General features: G+C 52.1%; 2 protein-coding genes across 4 annotated transcripts in view; both read left to right on the forward strand.

The window, feature by feature from the left end:
• ASAP3 (ArfGAP with SH3 domain, ankyrin repeat and PH domain 3) overlaps window positions 1–27,965 on the forward strand; it is a 138,223-nt gene that overhangs the window by 43,352 nt on the left and 66,906 nt on the right. The window lies entirely within an intron of this gene.
• On the forward strand, window positions 405–27,408 carry E2F2 (E2F transcription factor 2). 3 transcript variants are annotated; one of them, XM_082434313.1, is made up of 7 exons: window positions 405–7,291; window positions 12,694–12,799; window positions 14,406–14,619; window positions 15,450–15,608; window positions 17,463–17,577; window positions 19,002–19,194; window positions 24,180–27,408. In XM_082434313.1, the coding sequence occupies exons 1-7, from the start codon at window positions 7,040–7,042 to the stop codon at window positions 24,446–24,448; spliced, it is 1,308 nt and encodes a 435-aa protein (XP_082290439.1). In that variant the 5' UTR covers window positions 405–7,039; the 3' UTR covers window positions 24,449–27,408. The 3 variants fall into 3 exon arrangements, with proteins under 3 accessions (XP_082290439.1, XP_082290438.1, XP_082290440.1); XM_082434312.1 differs by having other exon boundaries at window positions 406–7,291; window positions 14,406–14,625; XM_082434314.1 differs by lacking the exons at window positions 405–7,291; window positions 14,406–14,619.

The following is a 27,965-nucleotide window of genomic DNA, read 5'->3' on the forward strand; positions in this document are numbered from 1 at the left end:
GGGATGTCAGAAGGGTTGTCGGAAAAAGTGTGTTTTATGAGAGGCAAAGGTCCCTGTGTGAAGGAGGCTGAAGATCAGAGGGGCTGGCAGGGGGTGGGGTGGTCAGGCCATGCTGGGAGCTATTTGCAAGACCATAAGCAAATGTGTGTTTTAAAGAGTTCCTTGGGGGACTTCCCTGGTGGTCCAGTGGTAAAGAATCCGCCTTACAATGTAGGGGACGTGGGTTCGATCCCTGGTCAGGGAACTAAGATCCCACTTGCAATGGGGCAACTAAGCCCGCGTGCCACAACTACTGAGCTCACTCACATAAGCTAGAGAGCCCCCATGCCTCAAACTACAGAGCCCACACGCTCTGGAACCTGGCGCGCCACAGCTGGAGAAGAGAAAACCCGCCGCCACAATTAGAGAGAAGCCCACGTGCAGCACCGAAATATCCCGCATGCATCAGTGGAGATCCCGCGTGCTGCAACTAAGACCCGACGCAGCCAAAAATAAATAAATAAATAAATAAATCTTAAAAAAACCCTACAGAGTTCCTTCGGGTAAAGGAGGGAATAAATAGATAATCCCATGAATTGTAGGTTGTGCTTCCCCAAGCTCCTCTGGGCACCTGTACAGGGACCTAAATCCGATTGTCCTCCTCCAATGAGACCCACAAGACTCAACATCTGTGAAAAACATCTACAGGGTTTGGAAACATCTGGAAAGAATTTGGCCAATCTGGTAGCCCTGGCCTTCCCAGCGGGGCTGCATCTTTCACATTCTTTTTCTCCTCCCTAAGTCTATAGGGGGTTAACTTGTTAATAGGTAGATAGCCTCGCAGGCTTTTGGCAGGTACTGGAGTTCACCGCTAGATGGCAGCCTTAACCCTTCAACCCCACCAGCTTCCACCCAAAGGCCAGAGAGAAGGGAAAATGAACTAACAAATATGAAGGATGTGCAACCACCCTTTTAGGTGCTCGTCATCACCTCCATTTTATAGATGAGAAAACTAAGCCTCTAGGAGGTGAAGCCACCAGTCCAAAGTCACACAGACAGGTGGGCATAGTGGAACTTAGCCTTTCTAAGCTTCAGTTTCCTCATCTGTAATATGAAACCGACCCACACGGGCAACACTAATCAACTTTCTGTCTCTATAGATTTGCCTGTTCTAGACATCTCACATAAATGTAATAATATAATATGTAGCCTTTTGTGTCTGGTTTCTTTCACTTAGCATGATGTTTTCAAGACTCGACCACATTGTAGCAGGTATCAGTACTTCATTTCTTTTTTGCTTTGGTTTGTTTTGTTTTAATTAATTAATTTATTTATTTGGCTGCGTCGGGTCTTAGTCACAGCACGCAGAATCTTTGTTGCGGCATGCAGGCTCTTTAGTTGTGCGTGTGGGCTTAGTTGCCCAACGGCATGTAGGAATCTTAGTTCCCCAACCAGGGATCGAACCCACATCCCCTGCATTGGAAGGCAGATTCTTAACCACTGGACCACCAGGGAAGTCCCCTTCATTTCTTTTTATGACTGAATAATATCCCTCTGTATGGATATACCACATTTATTTAAACAGTCATCAGTTGATGGACATTTGGGTTGTTGCCAGGTTTTGCTTATTATGAATAATGCTGCTATGAAAACATTTGTCATTAGTTCTCTTGGGAATATATCTAGGAGTGGAATTCCTGGGTCATATGGTAACTCTGTGTATAACTTTTTGAGGAACTGCCAAACTGTTTTCCAACGTTGCTACACCAATTTACATTCCCACCAGCAATATATGAGGGCTCCAATTTCTACATGTCCTGGCCAATACTTGTTATTGTCATTCTTTTTGATTATAGCCATTCTAGTATGTGTGAATCTTGTTGTGGGTTTTTTTTTTTTTCTTTTGGCCGCTCCACGCGGCATGCAGAATCTTAGTTCCCTGATCAGGGATCAAACCCATGCCCCCTGCCGTGGAAGTGCGGAGGACTCACCACTGGACCACCAGGGAAGTCCCTCTTGTTGTGGCTTTGATTTTCACTTCTTAATGTCTAATGATATTGGGCACCTTTTTATGTGCTTATTGGCCTCTGTATATCTTCTTTGGAGAATTGTCCATTCAAATCCTTTATCTTCTCAATACATTTTGGTAATATTATGCCAAACGTGTGCACACACACACAGCACATTCTCGTACCATCCCGGATTTACTTCAACTATCACAACAACTCTATGAGGAAGCCATGATTTGCCCCACTTCTCAGGTGAAGAAACTGAGGCTCAGAGTAGTGCAATGATATGCCCAAGAGCCCACAGCTTACAGAGTGTCAGGGCCCAGAGTTTTACTTACTTAACAAACATTCATATAGTATTTACTATGTGCCAGTCCAGAGAACCTGTGAACCTCACATTCCAACAGTTTTCCAGTGAAAGGATCATTATCAATAGCAGAACTTCCCTGAAGCAGCAACTTATTTCTTTTTTAAAAAAAATAACTTTTTCTCTCCAATTACCAAAGTAACACATTTTAGAATAGTTGGGAAAGACTTTACAGAGAAGCACAAATATGATGGAGCAGAGATTTTTTTCCCTCTTCCTTCCCACAGCTCTGATTTGGCTTCTGTCTGATTTTGGATTTATGTGAACAGATAACACACTGGGGAGCCCCAGAACGGGAGGTCTGTGCCTTCAGGAAGTTGCTATCAAGCATTTTGTATTTTGAAAAGTAGGGCTTTGAGTAGAGGGAATCAGAGGCATTTTTCAGGAGAAGATATACCAGGGATGAGGTACACCAGCTGCAATGGAAGTTTGCTTTGGTTTGGGGGCTTTTCTAGGGCTTTTGGGCCTGGCTGGAACAGGGCTTTCTCCCTTACCAACTGTACGGTCTCATTTAATGTCCCCTGTGCCTCAGCTTCCTCATCTGGAAAATGGGACTAAGCATCCGTAACTTATCTAGTTGTGGGCACACTCTTCCCACCCCCAACGACACCTGCAGCACTGGAACTCCGGGTTCACTGGCAGAACATACCCTCCTTCAATGGGGTTGGTTCTGGGGCTGAGTTCTTTGCTCAGAATGGCTCAGTGCCTTGGGAGATAGAGATCTGAGTTCAGATCCTGGTTTCCTCTTTAACCAACCCTTGCTCAAATCCCCTACATGTTTGAGCCTCAGTTTCCTTATTGTACCTACGTTATAGGATAGTTGGGAGGTTTCAATATAATAACGCATGTAAAGTGCCTGTCTGGTGCTTTACACTGAGGAAGTGTTCAGGAAACGTGAGCTCTTAACACCATCATCACTTACTGCAGACCTACTGTGTGCCCGGCACTCTCAGGGAGGAGGGCATGAAGGTGAAAACACAGCATGGGTCGTGTCCCCAAGGACTTTGAAGATGTCTGACTTCAGACTCTTTGTTCCTGTCACTCCACCATTTGAGTTGGGCCTTGAAGGGCGGGTCAGATTTGTCACGTGGGGTTGGGAGGGAGGAGAGGCCTTGTGGATACGGAGCCATGGATGCCAAGCCTGGGAAATGGGAGAGGGTAGGGCGTGAAGGGAAAACTGCAAGTATTTTAATTCAGTTCCACGTGAGGGCCTCTCCAGTCCATCTCACACAAATCTCAGTGAAAATATATTAAATACCTGCTGTGCGCCCCTCTGAGGACTTTATATCCAATCCCTCATTGAATCTTCATGGTAAATGGAAAGGTCACTTTTGCCATTCCCATTTCAAAGATGAGTAATTTGAGGCTCAGAGAGATCCAGCAACCTGACTAAGAGCCCTACACTAGGAATGGATGTGGCAGGAATTCACGTTCAGGGTGACCCAGTGCAGATCTGCATCTCACACCTCTGGCAGGAATTAGTTCCCAGGCAGTGAAACTCTAAAGCCAGCCCCAGCTGCCCGGTTCTCAACCATGGAGAGCTGGCTCACGGCCCCCTTGCCGGCTCCCTTCTTTCGTCCCAGCCCCACCCTGCCACCCCCATTTCCCTTCCTGGCCCTGGGGCCCTGCTCCTTCCCCAAACCTACTCTGCCACAATTCCTTCCAGGTTCCCTCATCTGTAAAATGGGGTTAATAATAGTGCCTGTCCCACAGGGGTGACGTGAGGATCAGAGGAGATGCCCAAGTGTTTGGAGCCCAGCACACAGTAGGTTCTGTAAATATTAACGATCATCATCACCATCATCCTCTTAATGATATCCCTGAAGTCCTTTGACATCGGCCAAGTGGAAGCATTATCGGTACTTGATGGTTGAGGAAATTGATGTTGAGAGGTAGAGCAGCAGCCTGTCCAGCGGCGCTCAGATGGCAGGTGGGGAGTGGGACTTGAATCTGGGCCTGCTGAGCCTCTGACTTCAGATGTCATTAACTTCTGCCACTCTTTGCTGGGAAGATGAGTGAATCATTTAATCAATATTTATTTCCCATCTTCTGCATGCCACTCCAGGCCCTAGATGCTGAGGGGCATTCAGAGAGAGATACCACCTGGTCCCTTGAGAGAGCTTAGAACCCAACAGATAAACAAGGCATGAAAACAAAGCCTTGTTTTTTGAGGCAGAACACACGAAGGGTCCAAAGAGGGAGAGAGGCACTCTGACTGGGAGAGGGGAGGCGGGCAGGGAAGGCTTCCTGGAGGAGGTGATGTTTAAACTAGGCTATGAAACTTTTTCCCGTGTGGCCGCTGAGGAAAGAAGTCACCAGAGACACCATCAGCTGTGTGGGCAGGGCAGCAGCGCCTGGAGGCCTGTCACCAGGCTCTTCAAGGTGCAACAGAGCCTGTGAGTTGAAGGTGAATGAAGGTTGTCATGATAAGTGTTTTCCAAAAACTTGTTGTAGAGGATGGCTGTGAGAAAACCCCTGGGAGCACAACTGCATGTAATAAGCGTATAGGGACTTGCAGATGAAAGTTCAAGTCCTTGGCTGTGGTGTTTAAAAATTCTTCATTGCCTGAAAGGTGTGGCATACAGTATTTTGGAAAGAAAAATGAATAATTGGTCAAGAAGACATGAATTGAAGCAAATGATGAAAATTAATATTTTAGTGAACACTGATCACCTCACAAGAAGTTATGTAGAAAAATACATGTTCAAATGTTTTTAATTGCTGGGCGATAAAGTCTGTTTTCTTTCAAATAAAATAATAATAATAATAAATAAATGAACTGGGCCACGAAAGACCAGTGAAATGTGTAGACAGGAGTAAAGGGGTCTGTGTACTGGAGATAAGGCCAGAGATGTAACCACAGCTGCCATTTCTTGGGGTTCCTTATGAACCACACTCTGTGCTGAGTGCTTTACATGCATTATCTCATGAGATTTCCCCACAACCTTATGAAGTGAGTGGTAAGGGATAAGAAAACCAAGCTCAGAGAGTTTACAAAACTTCCCTGGGGTCACACAGTAAAGTGGCCAGGCCTGGGTTTGAACCCAGGGCTGTCTACTTCAAGGTCTGGGCTCTTCACCACTAGGCATTATTGCCACCTCATCCTCCAGATCTGAGGATCAGGTATTAAGCTGGGGACTGACTCTGGAAGTGCTCTGAATGCCAGGCTCAGCCTTGCATAAAAATCACACAGCACCAGGCAGGAATGAGCAGACCTGGAATTAAGAAGCAGCTTTTAGCAGCTCTGCCACCCACTAGCCAAGGTCACTTCTCTGAGCCTTGACCTCTCTAAACTGGAGAGATGAGGAATGTAAATGGATTATCGGCAATGAGGGAGGGAAGACCTGTGACAAAAGGATTGTTGAGGAGAAACCTGGAGATGTTCAAATATTTACTGAGTGTTGGGCTCTGGGAATACAACTGTGAACAAATCAGAACTGTGCACTCTGGACCCCCACCCAAGACTGCAAGGGGCACAGCTTGGGAGAGCAGGGGAGGAGCCTCTTATTGGAACAAGCAAGGGCTCAGGACCGGGCCTGTCCCAGACTGAACTGCCAGATCTCAAATCAGCGAATCTCTCTGTGTGACCCTGGGCAAGTTACCTAGCCTCTCAGACTGTCCATCTTTACCACGAAGATCATCATTCCTCTTCTGACGACTGTTGGATCAAATTAAATAAGACGTAATCATCTCCAGAGTGCTAGGCATACTGTGGGCACTCAGTTGATGTTAGTATCCCCCTATGAAGAGGTATAAACGTTAGGCTCCGTCCCTCAGCCCCTTTGCCAAGAAAGAGAACAGTTTCCTGGCTTTCATTTTAGCGGGGGGAAAAAGGGTATAAATACCTATATGTTATCGTTGGCTGAGCTATAATGCAAACTAGCAAAAGGTCTGTGGCCTGGGCAACGTACTGCTGGGTCTGGGCTCAGGTCAAGACTCCGCGCCAAAATGGTCCCCCCACCCCCAGGGAACTCGGGCCCAGGCCTCAGCTCTGTGAGGGAACCACCCTCCCAGCCTGTTTCTCTGGCTGTCAGCGCGGGCGGGCGCCGGGCGACAGCAGCTGTGGCGTCCCCTTTAAGCATCCAGCTCGTGTTGCAATCACCGCCTCGGGGACGGGTCCTTCCGGGGGGTGGAGCCTGTGCCTGTTGCAGCGACCAACCGAAGCGCGGCATTTTCCGCGGGAGATCCGAATTTCGCGGCACGCAGTTTCGCGCTAAAAAAAAAAAAAAAAAAAAAACAACAACAACAGGAAAAAAAAAAGCAGAGAAAAGCTCAAGGACTCGAGAGCGAGGCGAGAGGGAGTCGGTGCAATCGGTCCTACTCCCCCGTCCGAGAGCATCGCGTTTCTGCCGAGCCCGTGGGCATCCCAGAGACCCCTCCCGAAGCGGGCCAGACCCCAGGCGCCGAAGCCTTAGGGGGCGCGGGGCCCTTGCTGGTCGCAGCAGCCCTCGCGGCGGGGCATCCCCTGGCCGTGCCGCCGCCGCCGGCGCCGGCGGCGCGGGGCGATCTCCAAGCGGCGATCTCCAAGCACTGCCCAGCTCGGCGTCGGGCCAGGAGGGGAGGGTCCGGCCTTGCCCGGCCTCCGCGCCATGCCGCGGGCCGTGTGAGCCGCCGCGGGCTCCGAAGCCCGCAGGTGCCGGCGGGCGCGCCAGGCCCGGCTGGGGAGGGGGGCGCTGCGCTCGCCATGCTGCGAGGGCCGCGGGCCCTGGCTCCGGCCGCGGGGCCGCCCCCCAAGGGGCTGCCCACGATGAGCCCCACGGAGCTGTGGCCGCCCGGCCTCAGCAGCCCTCAGCTCTGCCCGGCCACCACCACCTACTACACCCAGCTGTACCCGCAGACTGTGCCTCCCGCTGCGGCGCCGGGCACCTGCCTCGACGCCACCCCCCACGGACCGGAGGGCCAAGCTGTGCGATGCGTGCCTGCTGGCCGGCTGCCGGTAATGCTGGGGACCCCCCCCCCCGCCCCCGCACCGCTTCCCTCTCTGCTTTCACGGGTGTGGGAAAGGCGGGAGGGACGCCTGGGAGCTAGTCTGAGTGAGGCAGGTCGAGTCTGGGGAGGGAGAAGGGGAGCTTTCAGCTTCCAGAACAACCCATTGCCCCAATATCTAAGTAGAAGAGCCTTTCATTTTCAGACTTGGGATGAAATAACCTCATCCACTGGGGTGGAAAGGAATGAGCGCTGGATCAGGAGTGTGGAGACCCAACGCCCTACCCCCAGTGCACCCTGTGACCTTGGGGAAGTCTACGGAGTCAATTTGCTGTCATTCATTCATTCTTTCATTCATTGTTTGGCCCAGAAACCAGTACTGGGCACCTGCTATTGTCCAAGCACAGAACTGAGCCTGGGGATACCATGGGAGCTTTAAAATAGGGGGAGGTCTCTCAGGTCCAGTTTGGCTGAGACTCCTAATTTTCCATCCAGCCAACTCTTTCCCAATTTTCTGCCCTAGGTCCTCCCCCAGGCCCAGTCTTCTGTCCCAGACAGCCAGTAGCAGGTGCAAGGTGGGGGCAGCCCTCTGAGGTTCCTGTTCAGATTGACTGTTCTTTTCTCAAAGCCGCAGGACCGTTGCCAGGAGGGCCCAAAATGTGGTGGCACCAGGCACAGGGTGTGTTTTTTGGGAGTGGAATTCCTGGAGCCCATGAGAATCGAAACAACCATAGGGTGGGGTGGAGTGGGAAGAGCCCTGGGAGGTGGGGGTGATAGTTAGGGAGCCTGATTTCTGGTCCTGATTGCCGCTAATTCACTGTATGTCCTTGGACAAGTCTTGGCCCTGGTCTGAGCCATTTCCTTGTCTTGAAAATGTGTGTGTGCACGAAGTAGCTGTGGGACTAACTCATCTCAAGTCTCTTCCAGGCCCTGGGTTTTGGAAGCAGGATCCAGGAAGGGGAGATGGGGATGTTGTAGGTTGGCTTTGTTGTGAGTGGTGAGTTAAGTTCGAGTACAGGGAGAAGACCACCCCCTCTGCCCTAGAGGCACTGATCTGACCTGTGTCAATCAGCAGGCTTGGCCTCCAGCCACCGCTGGCTGCAGGCAGAGCCCCACTCCCTGCTACTGGAATCCTGCTTTGTCAATGCTCAAGGCTTTAAACTTTCAGAACCCCTTCCTGTATGTTACTTCCAACTAGGAGGAAGGTGGCAGGACTGCTATTCCTATTTTACAAGTCAAGCAGCCAAGGATAACCGGGAGTTTTTACCGATCTTTAGTTCAGCATTTTACAGTCTAAAATAGTTTTGTACCCTATGAAGTAGATGGTTTTAGTAGCTCCATGTTGCAGGGGGAAACTGAGGCTCAGAGAGGGGATGTGAACTGTCCAAGATCATATAGGGAGATATATGACCCACAAGGCAGGTTATCATTAGTCTCTTCTCTGCAGCCTTGACGTTCCCCAGTACCACCTGATTTAGGAGCTGGGTACCCCCAGGGAGGGCGCTCAGTGGTGGGCCCAGTCTCTCCTCTGGCCAGCTGCTTTCAGGAGACCCGGCAGAGTTTCAGTAACAGCTGTGGTTTTGAACTGCTTCCCTCCCAGAGGAGCTGAGTGCATCTGTCTGTACCTCCCTCCCGGAGGGGCTCAGTGATCACAGCAAGAATGGCTCTTTTACTGAATGCCTCTCGTGTGCCAGGCACTGCTTGGCACTCTTCACATTCCTTATCTTGGTCAAGATGCCAAGATGCCCGGGATGAGGCATCTTACAGATGAGGAACCTGAGCAGAGACGTGAAGTCACTTGTCCAAGTCCTAAGCCAAGACGTGGGAGCATCTCTTTGCATCAGACCACCCTAAAGGCCTCTGGGGCCCAGAGCCCCCTTTTCTGTCAGTCCCCGGTTGCCCTGTGCCCCAAAACCCGGTGGGCAGGCCTTGGCCCCCTGCTTACTCATTTTAACAGGGTGTGACCTGGAGCAGCTCCAAACCCAACCCTGGGTGTGGCCACTTGCTTTGTGCCCAGGCTGCAAAGTGCAGGGTGAGCAGGATTTGTTGGGGAACTGCTGTTTAAAGGGACCTTAGGCACTGCCCAGGGACGGCGACCAAGATCAACGGCAGAATGAAGGCGGGAACCCAGGTCTCCTCATTCCCTGACTAGAGCTCTTTCCACCACCTCTGGAGGAGGCGTGGGTGGGATGCTCCGGCCCCAGCCTGTGTCATTCCTGCAGGAACCTGTGAAGAGGGTGGGATTCTGCAGAGTTTCTCCTTTTCTTTTCATTTGTCTGTCTTTTCCAAATTTCCTCTGAGAACCAGGGAAGAAAATGAACATTTTAATGAACAACAGTACAAGGCGGGTCAGATGAGGAAATGTAGGCTTAGGGAGGCAAGGCAGCGAGTCCCTCCCAGGCCGCCGCGAGGCAGAGCGGGGATCTGGAAGCAAGGCTCTCAACTCCTTCCACTGGCTCCCACCCCCACCGTCTAACTTAGGGCTTGGGGCTTAGGAGAGACCTGGCTCCACTCCCTGTGTGATTTCCGGCAAGTCACTTCCCCGCCTCTGAGCCCCGGTTACCTCACCTGGCTGCCTGCAAGGGGGTGGTGTCTGGGGTCTCTGGCCCTCTCACTTCTAGAGCTGCCTGAGGAAGGAGCTTCGTTCTTCTCCCTCGGGGTTGGCATGGTGGGCTTGAATCTTAACCAGGCCTTTAAGAAACAGCCAAAGGGGCTGCCTAAGAGGGTCAGGTTGGAGCCGAGCTGGCCTTTGCCCTCAGCACATCCCCGATGCTTTTCAGCTCAGCCCTGAACCTCCCCCTCGCTGGTGGCCCTGGTGCATTAGTGATCGCAGCTCCCCCGCGTGAGCAAGCGCTTTGCTGCCCCCTCACTGAATCCTCCAGGAGGGAGGAGCAGAGCAGCCCCCTTTTACAGGTGCAGCTCAAGAGGTCAGCGGACTTGCCCAGCTCACCCAGCCTGGATGGGAACCCAGGCGGCTCTGACTCCAAGGCCTGTGCTCAGCCTCTCCTTGGTCCTTGTCCTCCTGGGCTTGTCCTCTGCCACTTCTGTTCTGCAGGCTCAGGCCCATCCATGATGAGCTGACTTTTCTCTGGGCAGTGCTCAAAGGTGTCAGAGAGATGTCCTCAGGTGGGGGACAGTTTGCTGCTTAGGGACCCTGAGAGTGCAGGATAAGGGTGAAGGAGAGGAAGAAAAGGGAGGGGGCCAGTGTGTGTGTGTCTGTGTGAAGTAAAGTGATGGGGGCAGGTAGACATAACCAGGCCTTGGCTCAAATTTCAGCAAGTTCTGGGGCAACGTGTACGGGATGGCGCTGAACAGCCTGATACCTGGTTTTGGAGTCAGACAGACCTGGGTTCAAACTCTGGCTTTGCTCTTTGTCTGTGTGGCCTTGGGCACGTGGCTTAACCTCTATGAGTCTCCATTTCTCATCCACCAAGAGAGAGTGCAGTACTGAGTTAGGACTGATGAGCACGTGATAGGCCCTGCGCAGGTTCTCTGTTCAAGGTCCTCCCCTCCTCCCCACTCTGCAGGTAGTGAGGTTCTTCCTGGTGTGTTCTGTGAACTCAGCAGGGGCTGGCTTCCGTCAGGTGAGGGAGGTGAGTGGGGCTGGGGAGACTCTGGGCTGCCACCTCTGCCTCAGGTAGAACTCAGCCTGACTTCCCTTCCTCTCCTTGTCCTGGGCTCACCAGGTCTCAGTTGCTTCAGCTGTAAAATGGGTATTCGTGGCGTTGGGAAGATTCAGTGAGGTGATGAACATTGGGGCTTGGTCTAGGGCCAGTGGAAGGTCTCAGTGAATGATTAGGACTTTTCCTCTAAACAAGATGGGACTAGAGCAGGTCACTTTCCCTAGAATCTAGCATCTCACCGGCTGGGAGGTTAGAAAAGGAATATTTTCCAGAAGGATTTAAAGAGGAATGAGCAGGGAGATGCGGTGTTTGGATCATGTCCAGGCCTGGGTGGAGGTGGAGGAGAGGATCCTCTTATCCAGGCTCCTCCAACCAAGGAGCAGGGCTCCTCAAATCAGTCCAGGAAGACTTCCTGGAGGAGGCACGAGAATGGGGAAGGGAGCTGACAGCAGGAAGAGCCATCACCACCTCCCACGCGTGTCAGCCCACCTGTGCTCAGCAGCGGTTAGAAGTCTCAGCCCTGCCGAGCATGACCTCACCATCAAAAGTTAAAATAGACCTCTCTGTCCCAACTAAGGTAGGGGTGTCTGGGTGACTGGGGGAAGGGAAGAAGAAGGAAATGGGCTCAGTGACCCCCAGAATAGTTTGTCTAGGAAGAGGCCGAGTTTGGATTTTAGGGAAGGGACTCTGCATTTCCTGAACGCCTACTGAATGCTGAGCCACAGGTTGAGTGCTTTACAAAAGTTATCTCCTTGAATCCTTACAACAGCCCCTGGCAGTAGGTATTTTCTACCCCCTTTTACAGAGGAGGAAACTGAGGCTCCTAGATGTGGAGCATTTCCTCAAGTCACACAGCGAGCCCGTGAAGGAGCAGGGAGATTCACGCCTGGGTCTCTGACCTGTGCCCCAGTGCCCCAGCCCTGCCTCTGCCCAGCCCTAACAAGGAGGGAGGCCCCTTCCGGGCCAGCCCAGCTTCTGGGCGTAATTGAGGCCGGGTGGCAGTGGGGTGGAGAGGAGCAGATGGGTCTGTGGTTTGATTTCCCCAGCAGGTGTTTCCCAAGCTTGGCGGGAACAGGGAGGGGGAGCAGGGGGACCTCAGCTGCTTGTCCTTAAGACACAGGGGAAGGATTCATTGTCTGCCCCTCTCGGCAAAGAAAGAATGGCAAATAGAGTCTATTCAGGAGGCCCTGGGGCCCTTGAGCTGGAGCCCAAACAGGAGGGTGGGGGATATTTGCACTGCTTCCCGATGTGGACACCTCCCTGGGGTGTGGCACTGAGCCAGGAAGTCCCCTGGGCCTGGGCGGATGCCCAGCCCCGCCCTGATAAGGGCCAGCTGTGAGGCTGTGATGGGCACGCAGTCTGGCTGAGCCAGCTGCTTCTGCAGTGGAGGTGCGGGGGCTCTCCCCAGCCTGGTGTGCTTTAGGCCCTCCCCTCTCCTTCCTCCCTGTATCATCCTGGGGGAGGCGGGTAGAGAGGCGGGTGTCGGGTCCAGTTATTAAGGAACCCTGTATTAAAACCCAGACTGGCTTTGGTAGTCTCAAGCGCCTGGGCCTCGGAAGATGGGAGTGTTGTGTGCCCCTCAGAAATAGGACTTCCTTCCCCTGAAAGCTCATTTTTCAGGTCACTGATATTTCCTTACCAGGTCCAGTGATTTTTTTCACCCAGGACTGGTGGCAAATTGAGGCAGGCGGTGGCTGCTGGTGGCCTCAGTGCTTCGGCCCCAAGTCGGGGAAAAGCTAAAGGACGAATGATTCTCAAACTCTGCCTCTCTCCCCTCTCTCTCCCCAAGGCCAAAAGGAAGCTGGACCTGGAGGGGATCGGGAGGCCTGTGGTCCCTGAATTCCGGACTCCCAAGCGGAAGTGCATTAGAGTGGATGGCCTCCCCAGCCCCAAAAGTAAGCCACGCCGATGGGGTATCTAAGGGCAGGCTCAGGAGACTGGAGGTGGGGTGGGGTGGGCAGGGGCAGAGGGCAGCAGCCCTGCCCAAATCACCAGGGCTAATATTTGTAGCACACTTTCTGGTTTACACAGCAGTTTCCTGTGCCTTCTCACTGGATCCTGCCAGGCAGGTGGATTATCCCCCTTTTACTGATGAGGCAACTGGAGACTCAGAGTTTCAGTGACTTACCCAAGGTCACACTGCTCGTCAGTGGAGTCAGGACCAGAGCCCAGTTTCTGCCTCTTGATATTTTCAGTCAATATTCTGGTTTGGGAGGGAGTTTAAGCAACTGTGTTAGGGAGGAATTCTAATTTGGGGGGAAAGAGACCTAATAAAGAAGGTATGTTATTGGGTGGTAAGCTTGAGGGTCTGGTCAGGACTCTGTTCTGACCTGACTGGTCACTCCTCTTCTGTGAATCTTAGCTGTCTCATCTGTAAAGCAAGGCGCAGCTAGATCAGGAATAGCAAGAAAGTTTCGTCTCCAACGGATTAGTAGAGGCTGCCCAGAGCTCTTTATTGAAGGATCCCAAGTGCACTATCAGTTAGTAATATCTGCCATGAATGCAAAAATTGACAACACTGTCTGTGTGCCAAATACTTGCTGTCTATCTATTAAGGGATTCTAAAGTCCCCTTCTAGAGGAATCTGAGACTCTCTAAAATTCAGTTTCCAGAACTAGTTTAGCCATTAACTTGCTATATGACTTGCAAGTCACTAGATTGCAAAAGTCTTCTTGTGGTTTAAGATGCTGCAGCTGAGATGTGGTCTTGTGACATCGACCTCATTAAGAAAGGGACCTTTTTCATGAACCTGCCACATGTGACATAATAGGACTGATTCCTCTCAGATAATCATTGCATGACACATAGAAAGAAAGAGCAAGTCTGTATGTCAGTGCTGTATGTCAATTATATCTCAATAAAACTGGAAGGGAAGGAAAAAACAAGTCTATAAACATGTTCTTGTCATTCCCTCCCTACCCTAATTCCAAATTCCTGAAATAACTGGCAGGATAGGGTAAAGGTTAGGAAGGGAGACTCTGGAGCCAGACTGTCTGGATTTAAGTCCCAGCTTTGCCACTTTCTAGCTGAGTGAATTGAGCAAGTTACTTAATCTGTCTGTGCCTCAGTATTCTCACCTGTAAAATGGGGATGGTTATACAACAAACTTATAGGATGCTGTTAAGGATTAAATTTGTTGTATATGGAAAGTGCTTAGAACAGTGAGCTGCACACAGTAAGCATTTGTTTTTGTTAGTGGTGGTGGCGGTATGGCTGCCCTGAGCTTTGGTGGAAAGGTGCGAGCGAAGAGTTAGAATATTTGGTTTCCAGCCCCGACGCTGCCCCCGATTGTGAAACCTTAAGCAAGTCACTTTGCCTCTCTAGTTATCAGATTCTCTGTTTGAACAATGGTGGTGAATGACCCCCTCCCTCCCAGTGCTCTGTAAACTGGAAAGTGGGTGCTTACATGGAGGGTGTAAACTGGAAAGTGGGTCCAGGTCAATGGAGGAAGTTCCCCAGGGGGCCCTCTCTGAGCAGTGGCTGAGCCCCTTTCCTCGTCAGCCCCCAAGTCGCCTGGGGAGAAGACTCGCTATGACACGTCGCTGGGGCTGCTCACCAAGAAATTCATTTACCTCCTGAGCGAGTCTGAGGATGGGGTCCTGGACCTTAACTGGGCGGCTGAGGTGCTGGACGTGCAGAAGCGGCGCATCTACGACATAACCAATGTGCTGGAGGGCATCCAGCTCATCCGCAAGAAGGCCAAGAACAACATCCAGTGGGTGTGAGTGCCTGGGCTGGGGCCGATGGCACCAATGAGTGCGCGTGCTGCGGGCGGAGCCAGGGGCAATATCCTGAGGTTGTGAACGTAGGGGGCGGGCCTGAGAGCAACATCCAATGGGCGCAAGTGCTGGCGGGGGAAATCAAGGGCAACATCCAGTAAGCTTACACGCTGCGGGTGGAGCCAATGTATTTAAGAGGGGGATGGAAGAGCAGGTGTGTATGCTGAAGTAGTATTAGGAGAGCATGGCAGGGTCAGAGAATGATTTATAGGATGTGTAAAGGCTAAGAGGACCCCAGATTCTCTTTAGTCAGGGGTCTCAATATTGCCCTCTTCTAACTTAGGAAAGTCCTCTGGGATCTGCGCAGTAGTAACCCAGACTCCTTCCAGCTGAGATATAAGTACTACAGACTCCGTTCCTCACTTCTGTAAGGTCTTAAAGAACAGACCTGCAACCCCTGGCATGAAGTCTAAGAGAACGCAGGCAGAGAAGTCAGGAGTGAGGTCACTCCAACTCCCTGCCATTTGGGGGGGCCTGGGGCATAGGGTGGGTAGAGTTGAAAGCCCTCCAAAAGTGGTGTCAGGCCCTGACTTGTTTCTTTTCCCTAGCCCAACCCCCAAACATCAAGCTCCAATCCCTGGCAGCTCCCTGGGAGCTAGGCAGGACCACTGATTTGTACAAGCCAGGAGGCACCATCATAGACCATGTGAATGGCCTCTTCCTGGAGTTTTGCCCACACCGTCTGTGTAGCTTTGCACAGCAGCCCTGGGGTTGGGGTCCCTGGATGTAGACTGAGACTGACACTGGGGGACTGCTCTGTCCCCAGAGGCAGAGGACTGTTTGAAGACCCCACCCGGCCTGGGAAGCAGCAGCAGCTGGGGCAGGAGCTGAAGGAGCTAATGAGCATGGAGCAGGCCTTGGACCAGCTCATCCAGAGCTGCTCTCTGAACTTCAAGCACCTGACGGAGGACAAGGCCAACAAGAGATATCCTCTTTGGTTGGGGGGAAGGGGTCCGGGAGCAGGGGGCCTGTTGCCTGCTCATAACTACCCAGAGTTGAGGCAGTACCTCCCTGCAGGGACTGATCCACCCTAGGGGTCTGGCATATCTGTGTCTTCCTTCCTCAGTGGCTTTTCCTCTTGGGTCTCTCTTTTTTTTTTTTTTTTTTAATTTATTTATTTATTTTTGACTGTGTTGGGTCTTCGTTTCTGTGCGAGGGCTTTCTCTAGTTGCGGCGAGCGGGGGCCACTCTTCATCGCAGTGCGCGGGCCTCTCACTATCGCGGCCTCTGTTGTTGCGGAGCACAGGCTCCAGACGCGCAGGCTCAGTAGTTGTGGCCCACGGGCCCAGCTGCTCCGCGGCATGTGGGATCTTCCCAGACCAGGGCTCGAACCCGTGTCCCCTGCATTGGCAGGCAGATTCTCAACCACTGCGCCAGCAGGGAAGTCCACCTCTTGGGTCTCTTGAAGTTACTTTCTCATTATAAAAATAAGACAAGTACATTTCTGTAAATCTGGAAAATGGAGAAAAGAAAAAAGAGCTGCCACCCTAACACAGCCATCATTCCTTAGCTATACACAGGGTGTGTGTTATTTAAATACTGTGTGTACCTGCTGTACACAACGTTTTATATTCTGCTTTTCTCCACTTAGTATACTACCATAGGTGGTTTTTATGTTGTTACATATCCTTCCTAACTATTTGGTTGATCCACATGAAATTGCTGATATTGGACCTTTTTTTTTTTTAACCTATAAAAACAGCAGTTTCATATGGTTTAACATCATATATATTTTTGTTTGTTTTTTTTTGTTTTGCCACACCGCACAGCTTGCAGGATCTTACTTCCCCCACCAGGGATCGAACCCGTGCCTCCTGCAGTGGAAGTGCAGAGTCCTAACCACTGGACCGCCAGGGAATATTTAAATGGTTTGAGAATGTCCTACTCAGACCACTATGGTTTGTTGATAAGGCCTAGAATGGGCATTTAGATCAATTCTAGATTTCTGTTTTATAAAGCGACATTGTGATGAGTATCTTTATTTATTTTTATTTTTTTATTTTTTGGCTGCATTGGGTCTTTGTTGCGGTGCCCGGGCTTCTCATTGCAGTGGCTTCTCTTGTTGCAGAGCACAGGCTCTAAGCATGCGGGCTTCAGTAGTTGCAGCACATGGGCTCAGTAGTTGTGGCACGCGGGCTCAGTAGTTGCGGCACTCGGGCTCTAGGGTGTGCAGGCTCCAGTAGTTGTGGTGCACGGGCTTAGTTGCTCTGCAGCATGTGGGATCTTCCCGGACCAGGGCTCGAACCCGTGTCCCCTGCATTGGCAGAAAGATTCTTAACCACTGTGCCAACAGGGAAGTCCCAAATATCTTCATAGATAGAAACTTTTCCCAGGTTTTTTACTTATTTCCCTAGGTTAGATTCCTAGGATTGAAACAATGAGGTCAGAGAGCATAGACTTTGCATATGGCTTTACATATACTTTTTCCAAATGGTTGGACCATCTAATTGGTATTTGAATCTGACCTTGTATTTCTGGAAGGATAGTAGGCATTGTGAGAAATAAAAAGAAATAAGACATGTCTTCCTGACCTCTCAGAGCTAAAAATCTAGCTTGGCAGATGAAGTCTTTATGTAAAAAGCTGATATAAGGCAGCATTATTTTTAATGATTCATACCCCCATTTCTAAAGGGGTCCAAGGTAGCTTATGAGATTAAAAGAACAGGTTACAGTTTTGGGGTGTCCAGAGTCTTTGAGAGGTGGGTTAGATCCCTTCCGGGCAGGCCGGGAGTTTTAATTTTGACCAGACAGTCACTTCTCTTGACTCTCCTGCCCCTACACTGGCCTACGTGACTTACCAGGACATCCGTGCTGTGGGCAACTTTAAGGAGCAGACGGTGATCGCTGTCAAGGCCCCTCCGCAGACGAGACTGGAAGTGCCTGACAGGAGCGAGGTGAGAGGGGAAGCATTTAGTGGAGAGCAGGGTTAGGAACATTCCAGACAGCTCTGCAGGTTCCGTTCCTGGCACTGCCTAGTCCCAAGCTTCCCTGGTCCATGCTGGTGGCCATGGCAAGACTGGTGGTCTCCGAGCTGGGGCAGAAGTGGCGGAAGCTGGAAAGGGTATCAGGCATTAGGTACCAGCCTGAGAAAATCTCTGTTCCTTGTTCCTCTCCGCATCCCACCAGCCCCTGCGTTCCCGCACACGTGCACTCACACACAGCAGTGTCAGTACTCACAGCAATCCTTCCATGTTAACCTAGTTTAAAGACCAGAATTCTTACACTCCCTATGAGGCTGTCTGTGCTCTGACCTCACCCACCTCCTCTCGCATGCTGACCCCGGTCTGTCTTTACTTCAGCCACACTGACCTGCCTGCCGTTTCCCCACCACACTAAGCTCGACCTCAGTACAAGACCTTCTCACACGCTATTCCCTCCAGCCGAAATGCTCTTCCCTCTCTCTGCCTGGTTTACTGCTATTCATCCTACAGGTCGCAACTTGAACATCACCTCCTCAAGAAGCCTTCCCTGATTACCTCCAGACTTGATAACCACGTGTTCTTTTCCATCGCACTTAACCTCCATTTGCCGGGATATATTGGTGATTACATAATTATGTTCTGCTTCATCTGTTAGAGTGTAACCTCCACAAAGCCGTGTTCCACCCATGTGGTACCCCCAGCCCAGAGTCTGATAAGGGCTCCAGAAATAATTTGTTTAGTGGACAAACATTAAGCTGTATAAGGCCCGTAGGGGCAGGCAGAGGGACTGCCTGGGCGCAGGTGTAGACACCTGAATGCGATCGGCAGCAGCATGTGCGTTGCCGGTTGTGGCTCAAGCTGCGGGTACGAGGTAAGCAGGAGGCAAGGGCAGGAAAGCCAAGTATCGGTCTCTTGGTTACAAATGACAGAAAGCCAAATCCAACTGGCTTAAGTGAGGGGGACCCGGGGGGAACCAAGTGACAGGTCCAGGGGGAGATTTGGGGATTGCTGGCAAGGCTGGATGCAGAGGCTCAAACCGTGTCGTAAAGTCGGCCTCACACTCGCCATCTCACGCTGCCATTTTCTGTGCCAACTCCGTTCCCAGGTGGGCTCTCCCCTTGCCGTGGCAAAGATAGCTTTTATGATACCAGCTCAGGCCTGAGAGTGGGGGAGGAGTGATTTCCCAAAGGAAAATCAAGGCACTCTCCCTAAAAGAAGGGGGTCTCGGGGCCAGACAGATGTCTACCACAGACCACATGGGGCAGGCCCAGCACCCAGCTCAGGAGCCGAGCGTGCTTATATGGACGGTGGGAGCCTCATGTGTCCGTCCACACCCACTGAGCCATGAGTAAGTCCAGCTGCCCAGAGCCATGACCTGGCTTCTCTTCCTTCTCCAGGAGAACCTGCAGATATATCTGAAGAGCACGCAGGGCCCCATCGAAGTCTACCTGTGCCCAGAAGAGGTGCAGGAGCCCAACAGTCCTGCCAAGGAGCCCCTCCCCTCCCCCTCCGCCCTCAGTCCCAGCCCTGACCCCACCCAGCCCAGCAGCAGCATCAACCCTGGAATCACGGAATCCACGGCATCCTCAGGTGAGACCCTCTGTCCAGAGGGACAAGGGATGCCGACCGAGAGGGACCAGCCTTAGAGTTTCCCTCTTCCGTGTCAGCATTTGTTGGGTACCTACCTTCTACCCAGCAGCAGGGGATACAGTCCTTCTCCCACACATGTGTGCATTGCCCTTTACACTTTATAAAGCACATGCACGTTCCTTGTCTCAGTGCGGAGATTGTTGCTGCTCTGGGCAGAGGGGCGCCTGGGTTTGAATCCCACCTCTTCCACTTACCAGCTGTATGATCTTGGACAAGTTACTTTACCTCTCTTTGCCTTAATTTCCTCATCTGTAATTTGGGCATAGTATCTACTTCATAGTTTGTGAACATTAAATGAGTTAACATAGGTAAAGCATTTAGCACGGTGCCTGGCAATAACTGTTAGCTATTATTATCATTATTACGGCCACTGCCACTAGTACTGCTACTTCTGTAACAGCTCCTAACGGCAGAGCTCCTGACACTCAATAAGCCCGTAGTAAGTGGAAACTATAGATTTTCTGAGGAAGGCTCAGCACTTTCTTAGGAGATAATAACTAAGGTGTTTTAACCACGGCTGTGTACCAGGTACATCCATTATCACATCACTCCTCACAGCGGTTCTTGAGGTAGGTTTTATTGTTCCCAGTTTAGAGATAGATAAACTGAAACAGAGGTGATGTGAGCTGCCCAAGGCCTCCTAGCTGGGAGGCAGCAGAGCTGTGTCTTGAACCTTGGTCTCCACACTCTAGCCCAGGGCTCTCTCCACGAGGCACAGAACAAATCAAGGAAGGACGGTGGCTGGGAGGTGGGTGGTAGAGCTAAAAGCTGTCTATGCCTGGCAGGAAGTAGTATGAGGCCGTTGCCAAGGAGGAAAGAGGTGGGAGAGTCCCCGAGGTCTCCCCAGGGAGACTGGGAGTTGGGCAGGAGTAGAAATGGGAGCCTATGAAGGCCCCTCCCCCAGAATGTTTTTTGCCGTTTACTGAGATCAGGTTAGATCGGTAGGATCCTTCGAGGCCATGTAGGCCAGTGTTCCGCTTTTGTTTTCTTAGCAGCAGAATTCCCCTAAGTAGAACGCTAGTGTTTAAACAAATGCAGAGCTAGAACTGGTCTGGTGGAAGAGGCTTTTTGTGTGTGTGGTGGTGGAGGCAGGTATCCACAGAACCCAGATTGGATTCCATTTCTTTAACTCAAGGGTTAATAAAACTATTGCCTGCAGGCCAAATCTGGCCTGTTTTTATATGACCCATGAGCTAAGAATGGTTTTCACATTTTTAAAGAGTTGGGGGCTCGGCGTAGGGCAAGTGACTGTGTGACAGAGACCGTACGTGTCCTGCAAAGCCTAAAATACTATCTAGCCCTTTACAGAAGTTTGTTGACCCCTGATTTAACTCAACACTTCATTTTACACATGAATAAACTGAGGCCCAGAGAGGGCAAGTAACTTTCCTAAGGTCACACAGCAAGTTAGTGGCAGAGCTCAGACAAGAGCCCAGACTCCCAGTTCTTCTCTAGCGATCTCTCCTGTGTTCCAGCCTGGTCCCAGGACCAGGGCTCTCCCTGAACCGACCATCTGTCCCTTTGGGAACCTCCCAGTGCCTATCTCCCAGTCCAGACCTGTGCCCCACCCTGTTCTCCCTCCTCCTCCCGCGCTCTGCTTTCTCGCTCCACTGTCAACATGTGCACGGCTCTCCAGAGTTAGAACCTTCAGTTGTCGTCTGAGACCTTGGGCAGAGGTGGAGGACCCTACGGCATAAGCAAGGACAAGGATTTTACCTCAGTTGTACAAGTCAAGAGGCTGAGGCCCGAAAAGCTTAGATAGAGGCTTACGGAACAGTAGATGGAGGGGCCAGCCCAGAAGTCAGCTCTGTGCCAGGGCCCATGCCCTTGCTGCCCCTCTTCACCCTTGCCACGTGGTCTCTTAGTGATGTCCCTGCTGAAAAGAGCAGGAGGAAGTTTTCTAGAAGGTGTACACACACACACATGCACTCACACGTGCTCCATGTTCTGGCCTGAAGCAGGGTCATTCTGAGATACAAGCACCAAGGGCCTGGTCCAAAGAGGAGGCCACTACAGTCTTAGGACCCAGGTTCCCGTCCTAGTTCTGGCGCCACCAGGGGAATCATTCTTGCTTGGGGACCTCGTTTCCCTCATCTGTAATGGGACGAATCTGAACCTGAGTCATTGAACATCCCTCCGGGCTGTGACTTTCTGACTTAAACCTACATGTGGCTGAGGGCACAGGAGCTGAAGCTGGGACACTCGGGTGTGAGTCTCCATCTCACCTCCTATGATGGGGTGACTGTGGGGGAGTCACTTTAACCCCTCCGAGCCTCTGTTCCCACGTCTCCAAAAAGGGGGACACTAAAACTCCCTCGTGATTATTGGGTGCGTTTCAGGTGATGATACAGCGTGAATGTGACTTTTTAAAAGCTTATGTGAACTGGACACCTATTATGTGTGGGTTTGGAGATATTTAAGTGAATATGAGCCATTCAGGGTGCAGTGGAGGCACAGATGTTACAAAGAGCAGTTCTCTTCTGGATGTGATAAACAGTGAGACAGAGAAAGAGGGAGAGAGAGAGGATGGATGGATGGATGGGTGGGAGGGGTCGGACCTGAGGTAGAGGCTCTCACATGTGATAGCTCAGTTACTGCTTCCACAACTCAGGGTGGTGGGTCCTTATTTTTCCTGCTGGGAAAACTGAGGTGCCGGGTCCTGTAGCTGGTGAGGGGCTGAGGACTGAGCCTCCAACCTCTTCCTCACTCCCAAGCCAGGCCTTGTACTCTAACACGTGCAGACCTCTGCGATGTGCTAAACAAACATTTGATTTTTTTGCATTCAAATACTGCATTTAATTGGCATCTTTGAGCTTCAGTTTCCTCATCTGTAAATAGACATAACAACAGTGCCTCCCCCTGGGGCTTCTGGAGTGTCCAAGTAGGTGAAACAGGACTCTCCTTGAGATCAGAGCTGAGGGAGTAAGCCCTTGGGAAATGGGAGCTATTTTTGTTTTTAATAAGGGCAGCCTGCAGACCAGCTGTTCTTTATCTGCACTTACCATTTAAGCCTCTCAACAACCGGAGGCAGGTATAATCATCATCCCCATTTTAGGGGTGAGGAAACGGAGACCTATGAACGTTGTCACTTGCCCAAAGTTACACAGCTAGCTCAAGGTTGATCAGGCGGTCTGGCACACTGACATGGTTGTATTTTCAAAGCAATGCTTGGTTGGTAAGGAACGACTCAGATTGTGAGATTCTGGGCGTCAGGGTATATTTGGCAGGGGATTTCCGGTGCCCTGCTCCACATGCCTGCGTAGGGAATCACGTCCTTACCTCTAAATGGAAATAAGCTGGTGTGCGGAGGAGTAGGTGATGGCCGGTGTGTCTGGAGAGGTGAGTGTCAGCTATGGGAGGGAGGCGGGAGAGGCAGCAGAAAGGGAGGCCGGGACCAGGTCACGCCAGGCCTGCTCAGTCCTGGTGGGAACTTGGATTTTATTCTAAGCCACATTTTTTGGCCGCGCCACTTGGCACGTGGGATCTTATTCCCCGACCAGGGATCGAACCCGTGCCCCCTGCATTGGAAGCGCGGGGTCTTAACCACTGGACCGCCAGGGAAGTCCCTCTAAGCCATTTTTAAGTCAGAGCACAGACTGCAAGGGCCAGGAGTCGAAGCAAGGTGACTGGTGAGAAGGCTTCTGCAGGGGCCTGGGTGAGAGGAAGGGGCGAGCCGCAGATCACAGCAGCGGGACTGAAGAGAGATGGGCAGCTTAGAGGGTTGATTTGGTTGTGGAGGTGACCGAACTTGCTGCTGGGTCGGATGCGGGGAAATGGCAGGATTACAGGTGATCTTGGGCCTTCTGGCCTAAGCAGCTGAGTGGGCGGGGGTTCACTAAATACAATGGGGGAAGACTCAGGTTTGGGGGAAGACCGGGAGTTTGGTTTTGACATGCTGAGTTCTGACCTAGCGTAGCCATCAAGTAGAGATGTAGCAGGAGCCCAGAGCCGGTGGGTGGGGTCTGTGCCAGAGGCATCCATTTGGGAGCAGTAGATCTGGAGACGGATTTAAAGCCATGGGGCCGGCTGAGATCACCTGGCGAGGAGTGCAGCCAGAGGAGAGAAGAATCGGAGGATGGAGCCCCTGGGCTTCAGGGTTTAGAAGTTGAGAAGAGGAGGAGGATACAGGAAAGGAGACCAAGAAGAAGCAGCCAAAGAGGTAGGAAGAAAACCAGGAGAATCTAGTACCAATGACTGCATCAGATTCTGCTGGATGTCACATGGGATGAGGCCAGAGAGCTGACCCCTGGATTTACCAACATTTAGCGCTGGTTCAGACAGACCCCAGGTCGGAGTGGGTTGAAGCGTGAATAGTGGTGGGGAAGTAGGGAGTGAGCACGGGTAACTCTTAAGAAACTTCACTGTGAAAGGGAGCAGTACAGTGGGCTGGTAATTGGAGAGAGTCGTGAGGTCAGGGGAGGATGCTCTTTAAAGATCAGAGCTATTAGGGACTTCCCTGGCGGTCCCGTGGTTAAGACTCCGCGCTTCCAATGCAAGGGGCATGGGTTCGATCCCTGGTCGGGGAACTAAGATCCCTCATGCTGCGTGGTGCAGCCAAAAAAACATAATAAAGATAAGAGTTATTAGAGGATGTCTGTGTGTTGACAGGAATGATCTAGGAGAGTGAGAGGAATTGATGATGCAGGAAAAAGAGACAGTGACTTCAGGGGCCACGACCTTGATGGTGAAAGGGGATAGGGTGACTGCAGAAGCTGGGGGTGGGTGTGGAGACAGGAGAGGGGAGGGGAGAGAGTGTGGGTGAAGGAGGGGGGCTGCTGGAGCTGGGGCGGGAAAGGGCAGGGTGTCCTGTGCTGTCAGGCGTGAGCCAGGGTAGGAGAGAGCAGAGGCTGTTTTTGTTCTCGGAGGTCTGACCAGAGGCTTTCGGGCACCAGCATCAGGCATGACCCTTGTCGATTTGTCTCCAGCACCAGCGCTGACGTCCCAGCAGGTCCTGCCGCCACTCCCGCCATCCCTTGTCCCGCTGGAGGCCACCGACAGCATGCTGGAGCCGTCACACCCACTCCTGCAGCAGACCGAAGACCAGCTCCTGTCCCCGACACCGCCGTGCGGCTCCCCTCTGATCAGCTTCTCCCCGCCCTTGGACCAGGACGACTACCTGTGGGGCCTGGACGGCGGGGAGGGCATCAGTGACCTCTTCGACACCTATGACCTCGGGGACCTGCTGATTAACTGAATGGCCCCTGCCTGCCCCCCGGCAACCCCGCCAGTCTCCACCTCCTCACAGGCAGACTGACAGGCCCTCTGCCTGCACAGGATGTGACACGAGGTGCTGCCCTCAGGGTATGGGGGTCCCCCCTTTTCCTTTCCTACCTACCACCTGCCAGCCAACGCTGTCGGGGGAACGTGGAGGATATGGGGGAGGAGCCTGTCAGGGGTTGGGTCCTGTCCTTCTTCATGGAAACTGGGCCTGGGAAGACCCAGCCAGTCTTCTGACCTCTGACCTCTCATGTGAAGGGCCACAGGGGAGGTGACCAGGTCCAAGGAGAGGCCCTGCAACTGCCTTTAGAGGGGCAATTAGGACCCTCTGTTTATCAAGAAGCACTTAATGCCTTTGTATTTATTTCAGGTTGAGTTTTGTTTGTTTGCCTTCCCTGAGTTTTAGCAGGGAGGTTGTTCTAGTTCCTAGGAAGACATCTCCTCAGACAGGTCCAAGGGCAGGCCGGGGCTTGCAGGGGCCCAGGCCAACTCCCTGACTCCCCGCAGCAGTGGGGACTGGGCCTCAGGGGCCATCCAGTCTGCTGGAATGCCAGGTGCACTTCAGCCTCCTAATTCTCTCGAGCGGGGGCTGCAGGATTCCTGGTCTCCTCTGTCCCAGAGCTGGTTCCAGGGAGTCAGCCGAGAAGAGGTCTCGGGGAAACTGGGGCACAAACGTGGAAGCAGCTGTCCGCTGCTGTGGGCACCTTTCCTCCGTTGTTGCCTCTTGCTGGGACAGGGGCTGTTTTACACTGAGGACCTGGGCGGCAGAGACAGCCCCACTATGGACAAGGGTACGAATGAACTAAGAAACTGCCAGAAAGCACCTCTGCTGGTAGCTGCTGGTATCGTCCTCCCCTTCCCTAGAAGGATTTTTTTTTGCCGCATCTGTTGAAGGGGGTGATTCTTTAAGGACCTCCCCTTCCCCCCAGCTCTCACAGAGACCCCCAGGGGCAGAAGTGACCACAGCTTGATGGCATGTTGGCTCCTTTTGTCACAGGATGCTGCAGGGGTGACAGGGAAGAGTCTTCATTGCAGACCAGACGTTGGCAGCTAATGGGGAGACGGGCTCATGTTACCTCTTCAGGCTTGGGGTCCTAAGAAGGTCTTTTGACCTCACCGCATCCCCCAGAGGCTTGACCATCCCACATTGTCCCCGTAGCCCAGCTGGGTATGGGGCAGTCAGCTTTCCTCCCCCTCCCAACTTGGCGCGGGGGGCTCTGGACTGAGCCAAGGCTGTGCCTTCCTGAGAGAAGCAGCCGGGGGTGGTGGTCTGAGAGACCCACTGCCCACCCTCAGGGAGCTAGGTTTCCTCAGGGACTCAGCTGGGCAGCACTTTTATTTTTTTAAGTTTGTAGCATTAAGTTGGTTTCAGATATGAAGTTGGCTCCATGGGATTGCTCCTGAGCTGACCTACTGGCTTCTGAAGTTTGGAAGGCGGGCTTCTTTGGGGGTGGGGTCCAATGTGAGCTAATGCCCAGCTGGGGACAGTCAGGCCTTGTCATTTGCTCAACTTCCTGGGTCCCCAAGTTAGTGCCCTCTCAGGAATGGTCACAGATACCCTGCTCTATAAACAGGGCTAGTTTTTTATGCTTTACAGAGGTGACTTTGGTCTCTATTCTCTAAATACTCACACAGGGGTCTCATCAGAAGGCAGTTTTGAAGCCCAGCATGCCTAGGGCCAAGGGACCACCTTGGCCCTTGGGTGGGGGGAAGGGGTGCTGCCTGGGATCTGGTTTGGGGCGGGTGGGGCTGGAGATGGCATAGCTGTTGTGAGCTCTCTGCTGGGCCGCCATCTAGCCATGCGCCATATCTGAGGACAGAGCTGTCTGACTTCCATGCCTTGGGCTCTGTCTAGAGCTTTCTCCTAGAATTAAATCATAGAAAAGGGAAATGAATTTAATGGTGAAGTCCAACCAGAATTGAAGCTCATCCCCAAAGCCCAGCCAAAGAGCTGGACAGAGAGGCTGTCCCTTGGGCCCATGGCCTATATCCAGAGCAGCTGGCACTCCCGCCGTCCTGTCCCCTCCACCCCTGTCCTGGCCCAGCGGCGGGACCACCCAGGCCAAGCCTCAGGCTTGGTGTAGGAAACAAGCTTGTGCCTCTTTCTTCCCGGTGATGCCTGAAACCTCCCAAGTTCCGTCAAGTACTTTAAGAAGCATTTTGAGTGGAATTCCCTTCAGGGCCCAGGTAAACTTTAAAACCAGGGTAGAAGAAAAGCCAGTTTCTTTCTGAGGTAAATTATTTCTGCCAGGAAATTTCCCAGCCGCTCTGGCAGCCCCCCACCCCACCCCTGTCACTTGTGTCCCCAGGGGCATCAAAGGCTCAGGGACTCCCGGGAACCCAGTAGCATTAAATTGTTCAGTAGAGTTGGAGATTCAAAGGGATTTCTTAAAACCAGAGTAGCATCTCTCCTCCACAGCCACGCTGTGGTCTGAGCAGTGCGGCTACAGGGAAGAAGAGGGGGATGGCGGAGCGTGTTAAAACTGGCTGTAGTGTGGTTTTGACTTTATTTCCTCTTTCCAGGTGTTCAGCCTCAGTTCTGCGCCGTGTTTAGTTTTTAGTGAAAGAGATTGGGTGCTCCTGCGTCCAAGCATTGTGTGGCTTAAAGCATTTGAAGTGAAAGACTTGGGGTTGTTTGCAAGCAGCTTTCTGGTTCTCATCACTGTGTCCTGAGGTCCCCACCTCATCCTAGGACCCTAGCCTACCATGGGGACCCTCGGTGAGCAGAAGCCCAGCCAGCCTGCTGGCTCCTGGGTAAGTGCTGAAGCCTTGTATGTGGCACATGTGTCTAGAGGGACCCTGGTCTCTGTGCTGGGATTCCATTCGGGTCACTCACCTCTGGCCGGGTTTCTGGTTTTGCCCTGCGTCCTGCCTTGACGAGCACCATGTAAACCTCCACGTGTTGTGATGATTGGGCATTAAATGACAAACCTGGGCCCCTTGTCTCTGTTGTGCTTTCTGAAGGTCATTACCAAGTGTGGGTCTGGTCCTCCCAGGTCAGGGGTGGAGACGGTTCTGACCAACTGGCTGATCTATCCCCAGAAACAGCCTCCCTTCCCCACGTGGGCTTAGGACCATGCCTGAAATCTCACCAATAAGACCCTGAAGTTAGCAGCACCCAGATCTAAAATGTGAGCCCCTGCCCTGCGTCTGCCTCCATCACCTCTCACCTGAGCAATTTCAGTAGCTTCCTTAATATTCTCACTGCTACCCATTCTTCTCCACCCCATCCTCTATATCAGTGGTTCTCAAAGTGTGGCCCTCAAACCGGCATTCCCTGGGAACTTGTGAGAAATGCATATTCTCAGGCCCCACACCAGACCTTCTGAATAAGAAACTCAGGGGGTGGGACCCAGAATCTGTGTCTTAATGAGCCCTCCAGGTGATTCTAGTGCAGGTGACGTTTGAGAACCATGACCCCACTAATCCAGAGAGATCCTTCTAAAACAGCTCTCATCATGTCACTCCCCTTCTTAATGGATGGCTTCTCTCTG

Source organism: Balaenoptera physalus (genome assembly GCF_965194825.1).
Source record: "Balaenoptera physalus genome assembly, chromosome: 1".
Classification (NCBI taxonomy): Eukaryota; Metazoa; Chordata; class Mammalia; order Artiodactyla; family Balaenopteridae; genus Balaenoptera; species Balaenoptera physalus.

Excerpts from the sequence above, each read along its gene's own strand:
- E2F2 (XM_082434312.1), top strand. The coding sequence starts at position 7,040 with ATGCTGCGAGGGCCGCGGGCCCTGGCTCCGGCCGCGGGGCCGCCCCCC. Across the intron at positions 12,800-14,405 it reads TGGCCTCCCCAGCCCCAAAA|CCCCCAAGTCGCCTGGGGAG; the intron begins GTAAGCCACGCC and ends TTTCCTCGTCAG. Across the intron at positions 19,195-24,179 it reads GGAATCCACGGCATCCTCAG|CACCAGCGCTGACGTCCCAG; the intron begins GTGAGACCCTCT and ends ATTTGTCTCCAG.